This window comes from Sus scrofa, chromosome 6, assembly GCF_000003025.6.
Source record: "Sus scrofa isolate TJ Tabasco breed Duroc chromosome 6, Sscrofa11.1, whole genome shotgun sequence".
NCBI classification, from domain to species: Eukaryota; Metazoa; Chordata; class Mammalia; order Artiodactyla; family Suidae; genus Sus; species Sus scrofa.
Window position 1 is genome coordinate 12,343,519 of NC_010448.4, and position 15,293 is coordinate 12,358,811.

Sequence of the window (15,293 nt, forward strand, 5' to 3'; positions counted from 1 at the left end):
GATGAAAGAAAATCCTAGGAATCATCCTCTTTCCACTCACATCCTGAAAGTCCAGTAGACAGTTCTGTCGTGAAGTGTGTCCGTCTGTCTCTCTGTTCAGTGCAACTGCCAGCAATCTGCTGCAAGCATCTGCTCTGCTCCCTGCTTCTTTATCTGTACCTTTCTTCTGTTTTCCTTCACATGGCAGCTAAAACCATTTTTCCTCTCTTCCCTGCTGCAAGCCCTCCAGGAGCACTTATAAGCAGAGTTCACTGCCTCACCCTGGTGTTGAGGCCTTCCCTGAGCTGTCCCCCACTCATAGCATCCAGCCTCTGCCCTGCTCCTCCAGATCCTCCTTCATGGGCTCTTGTTTGTCACTCAGATGCCACTCTTAGAGGAGCCCAACCCCAGGAGCCTCCATCACATCACCCTGTTTGATCTTCTCCATCACGCTCACCGTCAGCTGGTGTGTGTCATGTGTTGTTTCATAGGCACTAAGCCCCAAGGGCAGGGTCTGGTTCACCATGCCCATCCCCCTAGCTGTCGGTCAGCCATGGTTTTGTTTTGGAAACCAGTAGGATTAGAATTAACCACCCGGGAGTTCCCATCTTGGCACAGTGGAAACAAATCTGACTAGGAACCATGAGGCTTTGGGTTCGATCCCTGGCCTCGCTCAGTGGGTTGAGGATCCGGCGTTGCCATGAGCTGTGGTGTAGGTTGCAGACACGGCTCAGATCTAGGGTTGCTGTGGCTGTGGTGTAGACCAGCAGCTGCAGCTCTGGTTTGACCCCTAACCTGGGAACCTCCGTATGCAGCAGGTACAGCCCTAAAAAGACAAAAAAAAAAAAAAAAAGAATTAACCATCCAGAAAGGAAGGGTATGATGACTCAGAAAGACATCTCCACCAGGCGTCATTTTCAGTCAGCCAAGTTGGGTAAAATGCTTGTACCAAGACAGTTAGCTGTCCAGCAGAGAATCGCTGCTTCTCCTCCGAGCCCCAGATGCAGTCCAGCATTTCAGGATCGGGGTTAGCAGTCATCACTCAAGGCCTGGAGCATTGCTTCCCTCTAGCCCTGTAACCTCTCCTGCTGGGCTCCCCCCGCAGTGTTCACCATCCACAGCGGGCTCTCCAACACTGGGGAGACGGGGCCGGCGGGGTGGAGTCAGTGTATAGAGATGAGAGGAATACAGGCCTGGTCCTGGCTGCTGCTAGCAGCCAAATTGAAGGTCACCGACGGCAGTGTGATTGGGAAACCAGGTGTGTGTGATTTGAGAGGCGTGACGGAGAGACTGGAAAAAACCATTTCTCCAGAGAATCCGTTTCCATGACCCCCAAGAGTCACTCTTTCAGAACCAGCACAACCTTGTGATGAGATGGCAGGGAAGCAGTGGAGAAGAAACTTAATTAAAATCACCACCCTGGGAGTTCCCATCGTGGCACAGTGGTTAACGAATCTGACTAGGAACCATGAGGTTGCAGGTTCGATCCCTGCCCTTGCTCAGTGGGTTAAGGATCTGGCGTTGCCGGGAGCTGTGGTGTAGGTCACAGACGCGGCTCGGATCTGGTGTTGCTGTGGCTCTGGCGTAGGCTGGTGGCCACAGCTCTGATTAGACCCCTAGCCTGGGAACCTCCATATGCCATGGGAGCAGCCCAAGAAATGGCAAAAAGACAAAAAATAAATAAAAATAAAATAAAATCAGCACCCTTTCACTCTGGCCCTCCAGATGTTTGCAGGTTACATCCTCTTCCATGGGGTTTGTGCGATATTGGGCAGATGGCCACGTTCACCTGTGTTTCTCAGGGTAAAGAAGTGCATGTCTTATTACAGCCATCACAGAGCTTTATCCTAGCCTCAGAGCACCTGCAATCCCCTTGCTTTCCACCTCGGGTTTGTGCCGCACAGAGTGCTTGCGGGCCCTGCTGGGAGCAGGGTGATAAGACAGCCCTGAAGCTCCTCCGTTATGTGCCTGCTTCAGATTGCCCTGGGCCTCCTTCTGCTCCTTCATTTCCTGACCAGTGGGCAGGAGGCCCCTCGTGGGCAGGTATGACCATATGGCAGAGCTTTGGGGGATCACCCCCACTGGGCCCTCCCACCCCCACACAGCTCTGCCCTCTTGGGAGGGTGCCTTTCACTGGCAGGCTGGGCTCCCAGAAGTAGGTACTGACCTGCTCCCTGGAAGCATTTTCTATCCTCTTGTCCTCTTCCAGTCTTCTCTCCCCATTGGCCTGGGTCTCCAAAAAATAGGTGGCAGAAAGGTAATTTGGGTCGAAAGGTTAAAAAGATGCCTGAGCCTACCTTGTCTAACCTGGTTCTGAAAGGGAAAACTTAGAAACTCCCTTAGGTTGTGATGTTATTAGCATCTTATATTAATGGCAATCATGGTGGGAAGGGAGGATCTCCATCCCTCCCTGCTGACCTCCCGGTGGACTGGGCAGAATCAGGCTGGCTCCCCAGGAGTGCTGGGAACAGGCCAGAAAAGAACCTTTTCGCTTGTCAGCTGCCAGTTCTCTTCTGGGACTGTAATCCACTTAAGGCGCCTGGAAACTTCCTGCGGCCCGGTTTAAATAGGTTGTCCACTCAGACTCCCTTGCAGGAGGCAGTGGTCCCCACGAGCCTGTCCTCTTTCTGGAGCATTTGGTTTCTTGGTTCCTGTTGCACCTGTCCCAGGTTCTGAGACTTTGCAGTGATACAGTCAGGTTAGAAGTGGGAAACAGGAACCCTGCAGCACTCATAGCCATTCGGTTTTATTCTCACAGTTTCGTCATATTGTCAAGAGGGGTGTTGTAATTTTTATTTCTGTTTTACAGAGAAGAAAAATTAAATATCTTTCCCACAGTCACATAGTAAATGCCATAGCCACTCTCATCTGTGGCACCTTTTCTATCTCTTGGAGGGGGTGAGAGGCCATGTCCAGTAGAAGTTTTGTTCCTGGTCAGCTTTTGGCAGTAAACTGAAGCCATCATAAGGATCATGTTGGCAGCTGCAGGTGCCATGAATGGTGGAATGAAGTCGCCACACCTGCCTGGATCGCCTTTTTCTGGGCTGCCCTTGAGAATTCAGGTGCATTCTGCACGCGTGCCCCCTTTGCCGCCAAAGACGCTTCCTAAACCTGAACTCTGCCTGGCTTCGCTCTTGATAGTCTCAAGGTCAGCTGGACCCAGCACAGCTTCCTTGAGGTGCAAGGTCATTATTCCTGCCCAGTGAGCATCGTAATTTAAGTATCACTTCCTTTTCTTTAAAAGGAAGTCAAGAAGACAGACCACAAATGCACGAAGCCACATGCTTCCCCTTCCTTCCACTACTCCCGTTCTCTCAGATAGTCCTGGGTAACGGCTGTCTGGAGCCCTCTTGAACCACGGCTCACCCCATTTTTCTGCCGAAACTTAGAGGGGCAGTTACAGCACACCGATGTCAAAAGCACTGACCCCCAATTGTGGTCTTCGCCCAGGGCCCGTGGGCTGGGCTGGGGAGGATGATGGTTGTAGTGTGACGGAACCCATCTCTTGAGTTTGGGTAACAGCCTCCACTGGACAGTCATGGGTCCCTTGGCGATGGATGGAGGATTAGTTTGTTCTGTCCTGTGTCTGCTTCCCGACCAGTCTCCTGTGTTTTCTCACTTTATCAAAAGAGGTCCACAGTGTCTGTGGCTCCCCCCTTCTGCCAGGGAATCTGAAATTAAAATTTAACCAGGTGTCCTATATTTCACTTGGCTCAACTTGACAACCTGGCCCTGAGGGCTTGTGTTGAACCTATATATGGGCCCTGCCATGGTGTTTCCAGCTGTTCTGGGCTCTCCTGGGCAGTTCTGACTCAGCAACTGAGTGACTGATCCCAGACCAGGTGGTGGTTGCTGGTGCTGCTAACATGCACCGGAGAGCTGGCTGCCCTCTTAGATTGATTGTCCTCAGAAGCTGGCTTCCCGGAATGATGGTGACAGCATTCATTGCCGTTTTATTGAGCACCTACTCTGTGCTGGACATTATCTATACACTATTTCATTTAATCCCCACAAGAATAGGGATGATTATCTTCTTTTTTCGGCAGATTAGGAAACAGAATTAGCAAGTTTATGTGTGGCTTACCTGGAGACACAGGCTGCAAGTAGCAGGGTCAGAATTTGAACTCAGAGCCACCATCCACTCTGTATTGAGGTCGAAGGCCTGGCTGGGGAGCAGACAGAATGGCCTGCTTTTCACTGGGTGGTGTGGGAGGGAAAGTGAGGCCCTGAACTCAGCAAAGGAGCACAACCTGGTAACAGTCTCACCATATTGGAATGACCTTGTAACGACAGATAGGCATTTTCCACAGTGCAACAAAGGAAAGACTAGTGCAGAGATTCAGTTGTCTCCCATTTTCAGTGGCAGTTTTGCTCTTTCAGTAGATGAGCAGCAGAGATTCCCTCCTCCCCACACGTGGCAGCACTCTATGGCCAGAAGATGCATTAAAATGCAGCTGCCAGGGAGTTCCTGTCATGGCTCGGTGGTTAACGAATCCGACTGGAAATGATGAGGTCACAGGTTTGATCCCTGGCCTCACTCAGTGGGTTGAGGATCCGGCGTTGCCGTGAGCTGTGGCATAGGTCGCAGACACGGCTCGGATCCCGTGTTGCTGTGACTCTGGGGTAGGCCGGCGGCTACAGCTCCGAGTAGACCCCCAGCCTGGGAGCGGCCCTAGAAAAGGCAAAAAGACCAAAAAAAAAAAAAAAAAAAAAAAAAAAAAAAAAAATGCAGCTGCCAGCCCCACCCCTTGCCACTCACTCCTCCCAGTGTTTGTTACTTCAGCCCTGTGCTTCCTTCTCACCCTGCCTCAGGGGCCAAGGGAAGCCTTGTCTGCTGAACCAGGACTGGATTGGGGGGCGGGGACAGACCACCAAACCTTAGGGTCCCTGTATGTGGGCCATGGGCAGCCAAGGCGCTTGATCTCATTCCCTTGGAGGAGTTCAGGGCAGGCCTCCTCTGCCATCCACACGCAGAAGCACCCTGGCCCCAGTTGGGGGGGAGGATGTGGGGGTGGGGGGAGGATGAGGGGAAGGAAGCAGCTGCAGGTAAATACCTTCAACACTCAGCCCTTCATGCACCTCTGGTTGCTGCCCCTTCACTGCAGCCCTAGGAGGTCACTCTTACTCCCCTGTTTCTTCCATTTTCGGATGCACCTTTCTCCACATTTTGATGTGTGTGTATGGGGTGCATAGCTTTCTCTTCCCCACCAACTCGACCCACCACCAAGGCCAGGAAATGTCGTGTCCCTGTTTTGGCTGCTGAGAAAAATGGCGCTCAGAGATATTGGGTCCTTGACCAGCCCAGCCAGTTGATGTGCGATTGAGCTGGGCCCTGAACTGTGACTTGACTTGACTGAGCCTTGTTCTTCTTTCCTTAAAACCTGGTTACAAAATTGCAACATTTTCCTACCTCCAGCCTTATTATACTTCCACAGTGGGAACTCCTATTTTTTTCTTTTATTTTGGCTGTGTCCTTGACATGTGAAAGTTCCCGGGCCAAGGATCAAACCTGAAACCCAAGCCCCGCTGCAGTGACAATGCCTTATCCTTAACCTGCTGCAAGAGGTTCTCACAAGAGAACTCCAGCTTTCTCCTCCTTTTTTTTTTTTTTCTTTTTTCCGTTTTTATACTCCATTTTATTTTCATTCACATCTGAACCAGAAGCTTCCTTGTTCAGACCAGATATGAGTGGTCTGGATGTTACTGAAAGAGTCGTGGTAGCTACTGTGGGCACCTTATGGTCATTTCTTTGCATTTGCTGTAACCCAGTGAGCCCACTGTCAGGTGGACCCATTCACACCTGGGGCTGGGGGAGGATGGGACAGTGCAGGGGAGGCATTTCATCTCACTAGACCTGCTCACAAACATTGTTACAAAATTTTTTTTTACTGGAGTGGATTTGCAATGTTCTGTCCATTTCTGCGGTACAGCAAAGTGCCCGCATTATACATATGTATGCATTCTCTTTCTCCTAGGCTCTTCCATCATGTTCTGTTACAAGGGATTGGATAGAGTTCCTGTGCTGTACAGCAGGACCTCATCGCTTATCCGTCTACTCACCCCCACGTCCCACTCCCCACATCCCACTCCCCCCCACCCCCCCACCCCTGCCGGCCATCCCACGTCTACTCTCCGCGTCTGTGCTCACAAACATCTTCATCTTCCTCCAGGTACATTGAACGGAAAGCTTTTCTAGACCGAGTGGATCACAGGCAGTTTGAAATCGAGCGAGATCTCAGGCTGAGCAAAATGAAACCCTGATGTGTGGGGAACCTACAGCAGCTTAATCCTGTTTACACCGTGAGCTTCTTGTGTCTGTGAAATGTTTCACCTGTGTCTCATCGACTGTTTCCCCGCAAGGTCTTTTTTTCTATATGAAATTTCTGTCTTTGTATCTTGATCTCACATGGTTTCATTCATTCTACCTTTAATAGTTTGTCCTTGGAAAAATAAAAATAAAAAAATAGAAGTCGGTCCTGTGAGAGGCTGGAGAAGATGACCCCACATGCCTTCCCTTTGTTCTGCTACCAAGTCCACCAGGCCAAGTACCTCTGGGCCTGTCGCAGCCACCAAGGTGGAGAGAGCGACCAGCCTACGCATGAACTCCAGGGGCCGTGGGCTCTCCGCAGAGGCTCGACAGTGGTGGTGGAGCACCAGGCCCTGGGCAGCTCTCTTCTCAGTTCCTCTCATGCTTCTCTTCTGATCCCTTTCGCTCTCCTGAATGGGATTACTATTTATTGGTAGAATACGAAGCTGAAAATAAGGATACAGTATTGCTGAATTAGGGATTTTTTTTTTTCCTTCAGCCGTTTTCCTCTTCTCAAAGTCAAAGTCAAGTTCATATGTGCCCTCACCTCAATAATTCTTTAATTTTTGGTTTGACAAAGAAGATTCCAAAGGACTTTTTTTTTTTTTAGCTCCTTGGGAAAGTTTAAATTCTAAATGTCATACTAATAAAGCAGTAAACCCCACAGCCTGCTGCTGAAGGCAGGCAGTGGGGATGTCCCGAGTAACATGGACGGGTTCGGGGAGAAGTGGGATTCCAAAGCCTGGACTTCAGATCCTGCCTAAACATCTACCGGCTGTGTGACCATGACTACGGCTCGGCTTTCTGAACCTCCATTTTCTGGTCTGTAAATGACCTGAGTAACACCCACACCTCATAGGGTTGAGATGAGCTAAGGTCACACCTGCAGCATAGAAGCACACGTCTCCCCTGCCAGTCCTCTCATGTGTGCGCGGAAGCTCACGCAGCCAAGACCTGATTGTCAGGCCCGCGTGGTCATGAGGTTAAGGCTCTCATTACTCACTGAGGCCAGCCCGGGCAGTGGGGCTGTGTGCATCTTTGATCAAGGATCACCCTTTGCCATTAGAGTCTTCCCTGAACCATAGCCCACAGTCTTTAAGAACAGGTGGATAATGTTTTATCTAGCTCTTCACATCCACACTTCGTGAAAACTGGTCCGCCTACTCCCAAGGGAAGGGACATCCCTTTGTTCAGGGATTCCAGGAGCTGAGAGCTGCGAAGGAAAGTGTTTGTGGGAAGCGGGCGGTGGGCAGCCCGAGTCCACCCTGAGAGGCAGCTTGGTAGCCCTTTGCTGGGCACCTTGCGCCTCCCTTGCTGTGGTGAGGATGACCAAGGAGGACAGCCAGGGACGCTTCCTGCCTGGTCTTCGGCGTCCAGAGAGTCCCTGGGAGGAGTTTCCTGGCCTTGCTCTTGCCGTTGGTCTTTGTCTTCTCATCCCAGACACACGCATTAGATTTCCAGGGTACCTGTTACCTTCCCATTACTGAAAAAACTGTCCTAAAACAGCATAAGGTCAAAGAATAAAGCAGGCCTCTTTATGTATCTGGCTCACCTATTTCCCAAGGATCGCAGTGCCCTAATTAGGAGATATGCATAAGGTCTCTGGGGGAGAAGGGCCGAATTAAGAACTAAATCTTAAGTGAGCTGTACACTGTCGGAGCTTAGGAGGAAGACCTGGACTGAGAGTCCAGAGCCCACAGCAGGCCAGCTGGGGTTGGCACCACAGAAGGACACAGAAAACCTCCCTAGAAAGGAGCAGCGAGACGGTCCTGCCTGGTACCCAGGTGGGGACCAGGAGGGCCACGTGACAGGGCTCTAGGTGCTGTGCTGCCTCTTCACCTCAGCAGAACAGGGGAGGTGTGGGTGGCCAGGTGGATTACCAGGCTCTGGAGAGGGTAATCTTCTGACATTCAGTATCAGTCTCTAGCCGGAACTCATTTGTGGGGGGAGAGGGTTCTTTTTTTAGGGCCACACCCATGGCAGATGGAAGTTTCCAGGCTGGGGGTCAAATCAGAGCTGCAACTGCTGTCCTACACCACAGCCATGCCAGCTCCTTAAGCGAGGCCAGGGCTCTAACCTCCATCCTTGTGGATACTAGTCAGGTTCATTACCACTGAGCCACAATGGGAGCTCCCCAGAACTGGAATTGCTCAGGCATGTTGGGTAAGAATCCGTGACTTTTTCCTTTTTTTTTTTTTTTTTTTTTTTAGGGCCATACTCGTGGCATATGGAGGTTCCCAGGTTAGGGGTCCAGTTGGAGCTGCAACTGCTAGCCTACACCACAGCCACAGCAACATCAGGTCCAAGTTTCATCTGCAACCTACACCACAGCTCACGGCAATACCGGATCTTTAACCCACTGAGCGAGGCCAGGAATCGAACCCTCAACCTCATGGTTCCTAGTCGGATTTGTTTCTGCTTCACCACAATGGGAACTCCTTTTTTTTTTTTTTGTAAATTACCAAAGAAGAAATGAACAAGTAGGACTTGGTGTAAGATGGTGGAGTCCTGAGTGAGGATTCAGATGCTTTTAGCTTCATCAACAGATGATGGAAGAGTTCCCTGGTAGCCTTGTGGTTAAGGACCCGGTGTTACTGCTGGGGCTCAGGTCACTGCTGTGACTTGGATTTGATCCCTGGCCTGAGAACTTCCATATACCATGAGCAGGACCAAAAAAAAAAAAAAGAGAGATGTTGGCACACCTGGTGCTCCTCACGTGTTATTTGACCAGAAGAGGAAAACTTACCTGCGGTCAAGGTGCAAAACTGCTAGTGACCACACCTGGTCTTACGCCTGGAGGGCAAGAGGCGGAAGTGGTCCAGGCAAGATGAGAGAGCCTGTCATCACCTTGTGGATCTCAGTTCCACGTTGGAGGATTGACGTTGGAAAGGAGAGACTTGAGTGCAAGGGGACAGAAGAGCCAAAGATGAAGAGATGCTTGCGGTCGACAAGACAGCAGCTGGCGGGCTCTGGTGCCAGAACCTTGTGTCAGCAGCCCCTGAAAGACAGGGGCGCACAGGCTTCAGCTTCCAGTCCTGCCTGCGCCCTAGGGCAGCATATGAACCACTCTGGGGGAGGGGTATGCTGCCGCACCCAGATACCCACCTCAGGCCTCGTGCAAACCACCAGCCTGCGGGGAGGTGTCACTCAGGCATGAGCCCCGCCCCAGAACCAAGTTTCTGCGCTACACACAGGCAGTGTCGCTCTCTCCTCTTTGGGATGCTGTATGGTTTCAGGGGAGGTGGGGCAAATGCCCAGGTGACTGCATCTGATATCTCACATGCCATCTCCCTTCATCTCCTTCCCTGGGCTTAGAGCTATGCCAAGGGTTCCTGCTTCAGGCTGTCCTGCAAAGTCTCTTCTCTTTTTTTTTCTGCAGCTTTTCTTCTGTGCTTTCCTAAGGCACCTTGAACCCAACAGTACTGTGAGATGCAGTCTTTGTGCACAGGCAAGTTGACCCCAGCAAGGAAAGTGGGCTGTGCAAGTCCAGAGAGTCCACCCAGGTTCCCTGCAGCCTGGGGTGGCCTAGTCCACAGAGACCCCCCTTCCAGGGCTCCTCTCCAGGGTGTGCCAGTGCTCTCAGAAAGCTGATGGGGTGGACTGACCTCTGCTGAACTACGGTACAAGGCGGCCGTGTTGGGCAGTGAAGGGCAGAAACTAACATAACTTGAGCATCGGACCATGGGCTTGGCCTTCTGCCTCTAACCTTAGATCCTAGCACTGCGATCCGAGTTAAGCCTGCTTCTCAGATCCCTTATCTTCAAAAGGTTTCTGAGAATGCTTAATAATCCTGCTCTGCCTACCTCACAGCGTTTTATTAAATGAAATACACTATCCAAGTGTTAAGTAAATTGGGCACTTGGCTCCCAGCTCCCCAAGACAGCCAAGCTTCTGGGAGCATGAATTAGCAGCACTTTGAAGAACACTTCGGTGCTGTGCAGTCAGTCTGGAGCTGCCCTTGGCCCCAGGATGCAGCAGTTCTCCTCTGGGTTGACATCCTAGAGAAGCACCAGCATGTACGCAGGAGGCAGGCTTATTGGTGACAGTAAAAACTGGGAAACCACCCAGTGCCCCCCCCAGGAGCAGGACCCGTTATGAAATAGCCACACAGTGGAATACAGCACAGCGGTGAAACACATGGACCAGAGCCACATACATCAACACAGATGAACCTCTTAAGCAGCATTGGTACAAAAACCAAGTTGCAAGACACCTACTGTACAATCCCGGTTATGCAAGTTCAGAAGCATGTGAACATAGATGTACTTGATGGGTGCTCCCCCCCGTTTCTGACATTGTGAATGCACTAAATGCCACTTTAAAATGGTCAATTTTATGTTATGTGAATCTCAATAAAATTTTTAAAACATGCGAAAGATACTGTACATTGATTCAGAATACATGCACTAGAGTTCCCCTTGTGACGCAGCGGAAACAGATCCGACTAGTATCCATGAAGATGCGGGTTTGATCCCTGACCTCGATCAGTGGGTTAAGGATCTGGCATTGTCGTGAGCTATGGTGTAGTTTGCAGACGTGACTCGAATCCCGCGTTGCTGTGGCGGTGGCGTAAGCCACCAGCTGTAGTTCTGATTCAACCCCTAGGCTGGTAACTTTCATATGCTGTGGGTGTGGCCCCCCAAAAAAACACTATCTATACACATTTAAACATACGTAAATGAATGAGTGATTAACATTAAATTTGGCATAGTGATTACCCCTCACGGGCTAGGGAAGTTTATACAATCAGAGCAAGATAACAAAAGGGCCTCCTTTAATGATGTGGTTTGATATCTTAATCTGGGAGGTGGGGACACATTCGTTATACCTTTCTATTTATTTGTAATATATCAAGGTAGTTTTTTTTTAGGCCACACACACAGCATGTGAAAGTTCCCACGCCAGGGATTAAACCTGCATCACAGCAGTGACCTGAGCCACTGCAGTGACAGCACTGCATCCTTAGCCTGCTGCACCATAAAATTCTCCTCAGGATAATTTTTCTTGAAGACAAGCCTGTGTTTAAATTTGCATCACCTCTGTCACGTCTCCTTAGGAGAGAGAGCGGCAAAGAATGGGCACTTCAGAAAGTGAGTTATTGTGGTGATGAGCTTTTTGGGTGTCAAGCAGCCTTCTGTCCATCCCATTCTGGGCTAGCAGACGTTCCAGAATGATCCCTCCAAGGGACTGTTGGAATATTCCTCAGGAGATGAGTGATTCCCATAGGTGGACTACCAGCTTCCCCCCTTACCCCCGCCACCTCCAGCTCCCCTTTCTCTGAAGAGCAGGGTGGGCTGCTGGGGGAGCTGAGGGGTCTGTGCCAGGTCACGTGCCCCTCCCAGCACAGCTGGTGGTGTGAGGCCTGCGAGTCAGCCATCTCCTCTCCACGTGGCCACACAGATGCACACAAACAGGCCATGTGTCGGAAAGATGCTACCGCAGGCCTCAACTTGTTAGATGCAAATAAATAGTTCTCGACCTGGATAAATGAGCTTGGCATTAAAGACATCAAAATGAACTACAGTCAGTGTCTGGGTTTTTAAGTGGAAGTTGTGGAGCTGCCTGTCTTTGAACTGCGCAGCTTGCTGAGCTATCCCCAGGGCTCTGGGCCACTGCTGTGACCTGAGGCTACTGTGGGTGCCCTCTCTCAGCAGGAGGTGTGGCCAGATTCCTCCGTACTGAGGAGTGTTGCTGGGCCTCTGCAGAGAGGGAGGGAGCCGTCCTCTTTGATTAGCCCCCCAATCTGATAATGCCAAGGATTGAACCCACGCCACCGCAGTGACCTGAGCCACAGCAGTGACAACAGCAGATCTTAGCCACTAGGCCACCAGGAAACTGCTCTGTTAATGATTTAATGGCTTTCATTTTCACTAGACACCTTCACATTAATAACCTAAGCCTAAAATAAAAATAATCTAAGCCTGGTTGCCTTGAGGCACCCTGATTACATAATGGAAGGCATTTTTTTCTTTTTTCTTTTTTTTTTGTCTTTTTTTTGTTTGTTTTGTTTTGTCTTTTTGTCTTTTCTGGGGCCGCAGCCCTAGCATATGGAGGTTCCCAGGCCAGAGCCACAGCAATGCCAGATCCGAGCCTTGTCTGCGACCAACACCACAGCTCATGGCAACCCCGGATCCTTAACCCACTGAGTGAGGCCAGGGATCGAACCCACAACCTCATGGTTCCTAGTCGGATTTGTTAACCACTGAGCTGTGACGGGAACTCTGAAGGACATTTTTTAAGTCTGGAAGCTCATTGAGTGCCTAAGGGTGCCATTTGGGGCAGGGTGGCCCCTCTCTGTCCCAAACACCTTATCGGGTTCCCTCATCTTTGCTGTTGTCTCTAGCTGGACCTCACATTTCTGTTACTGCTCTGCCATTGAGCTCCATTGTAGGGCTTTTTGAATGTGAGGTCAGGGCTCCTGAGACACAGGGAGGGGAACCTGCCCGTCCCCCAATCATACACACGCACACAGAGCCCTCCTGCACCAGCAGTATCTGGTGACCTGTGTGTGCCCTTGAGGCTGCCACAGATAACCGGGAATAGGAATGATGTGAATAAGCATCATCACAGAGGCCTGTTTTGTCTTTGAAACGCAAGTGTGTTTATCAGGAAATTGCAGATACTCCTTGTGGTACTTAAAAAGTAAATACCTATCTCGTTTTTTATGCAGCTCCTGGCACAAAGCCCCTAAAACCCTTGGAATTTACTGTCTTTGTTTGCTAATGAGATGATTCCTAGGGGAGCGAAAGTAGCTTCAGGATGGGAACAGGTCCACCCGTTGATTTCTGGGGAGTAGAAGGAAGCCAGAGATCAGTCAGTCACCAATGGGTAATGATTTACTCAATCACGACGTAATGGGACCTGAATAAAACCCATGAACAACAACACTCAGGAGTTGACACTGTGGTGCAACAGAAACGAACCCGACTAGTGTTTGTGTCCATGAGAACACGGTTCCATCCCTGGCCTCGCTCAGTGGGTTAAGGATCTGGCATTGCCATGAGCTGCGGTGTAGGTTGCAGACGTGGCTCAGATCTGGCGTTGCTATGGCTGTGCCGTAGGCCTGGCAGCTGTAGCTCCATTTCAACCCCTAGCCTGGGAACCTCTGGGAGCTTCCAACCTGGTGAACACATCCTCATGTGGGGACAGTGGCCCCCCTCAATCCACTGCTTGGGATCCTTCTAGACCGTTTTCATCTGACTGTTCATTTGGAGCCTTTATAATAAACCTTATTCGTAAGGAGAGCACCTTCCTGAGTCTGTGACCTGATGCGATGGTCACGGGCTGGGCAGCCTCGGCACCCCATTTGCAGCCAGCGTCTGAAGTGGGAGAGGTCTTGTGTGACCCAGCCCTTAATCTGTGGGGTCTGCACTAACTCTGGACAGTTAGTGACAACTGAATTGAATTGTTGGACATCCAGTCAGTGTTCAGAGAATTGGTTGGACCCAGCGTTTGTCTAACTCCTTGCTTCATGCTAAACATGTGCCGCAGGTGACTGAGATGCAACGAAATATAGTCAAAGGTGTCCTCACTGGAGTGTCAGGACACCCCAGTTCTAATCCCAACTCTGCTGACCAGCCGGGGCCCTCAGGCACATGCCTTGGCCTCCCCTGCCCCCTGGTTCTGCATCTGTAAATGGGTGTGGGGGTGTTAATAACGCTGGGAGTTTAACACCAGGGATCTGCATTTTGAACAAGCAGCCAGGGAGTTCCCATCATGCCTCAATGGTTAACAGACTTGACTAGTATCCCTGAGGACATGGGTTCGATCCCTGGCCTTTCTCAGCGGGTTAAGGATCTGGCATTGTCCTGAGCTGTGGTGTAGGTCACAGATGCGGCTCGGATCTGGCGTTGCTGTGACAGTGGTGTAGGCCAGCAGCTACAGCTCTGATTCTTCCCCTAGTCTGGGAACCTCCATATGCCACAGGTGCGGCCCTAAAAAGACAAAAGGCAAAAATAAAAATAAACAAACAGCCTGGCGATTCTTATGCATTCAGAAGCTTGAGAACCACTGCTTAAGGCCTCCCTGCCTATAAAAAATTTAAAAGCCTCTAGCTATGTATTTTGGAAAATTCCTTTTTTTTTAATCTTACCACTTCAAATAATTCAAATCTTAAATTCCTGAGGCACCAGCAAGCCACAATGAGTAAGCCCAGGTTTCCTCCCTGCTGTGTGCTGAGACCTACCTACCAGAACTTTCACCTCCTTTCAAAAGTTTTCGGAAGCCCAACAAAGAGCTCAGCTGGAAACTCCTTCAAGGTATCAGGAACTTGGGGAAGCAGCTGAAGGAAGGCCTGGGAAATCCACACACCAAAATCCACCCAAGTCCCAACAAACAGCTGAAGAGGCAACACACGGCTGCCAGGTTGGCAGCAGATGGCAGGACCCACGTGCACACACATGCTCACTCCCAGCTCAGGCGAGCATCTCATGTGTCAGCAAGGTTGCCCGGCAGCTTGGAGAAGACCCAAGCCTCCAGAGGCCCAACTCCCTGTCAAAACAAGCCCTGTGCCGTCCTCTGGCCACAGCCCCCAGGCCAGCTCAGCCAGCCTGAGCCTTCCTGCCAGCCTGAGCTTGGCCTGCCCTGGGCTTGTCCTTCCTCTTCCCCCTCCTGGTGGACCTCTCTCTTCTTCTGATTACGGAAGGGAACCGTTCATTGTTGGGAAATTTGAAATAAAAATTAAGCAGTCTCCCATAGTCCTCTAACGGGGAAAACTGCTGCATGCATTCCGCATACTTTCAGTCTCTTCCCTTATGCTTGCTGGTTTGCCGTTTTTTGGCCGAAGCATGCCGAGGTTCCCAGGCCGGGGGTTGAACCTATGCCACAGTAGTGACCCAAGCTGCTGCACTCACAATGCTGGATCCTTAATCTGCTGCACCTCAAGGAAATTCCTTGCATATCTTTTCTTTTTCTTTCTTCTTTTTTTTTTTTTGATTGTTTACAGTGCTTTTTATTATACCTGAGCTTTTGCAGTAAAGTACAATAAAAGATTAAAAAATGATTTTAT

General features: G+C 50.5%; 1 protein-coding gene across 1 annotated transcript in view; it reads left to right on the top strand.

Moving 5' to 3' along the window:
* CFDP1 (craniofacial development protein 1) overlaps positions 1-10,662 on the top strand; it is a 130,480-nt gene extending 119,818 nt beyond the window's left edge. Inside the window, exon 7 of the mRNA XM_021093775.1 lies at positions 6,150-10,662. Coding sequence (XP_020949434.1) covers positions 6,150-6,240 — 91 coding nt within the window. The 3' untranslated portion in view covers positions 6,241-10,662. The remainder of the gene's footprint in view (positions 1-6,149) is intronic.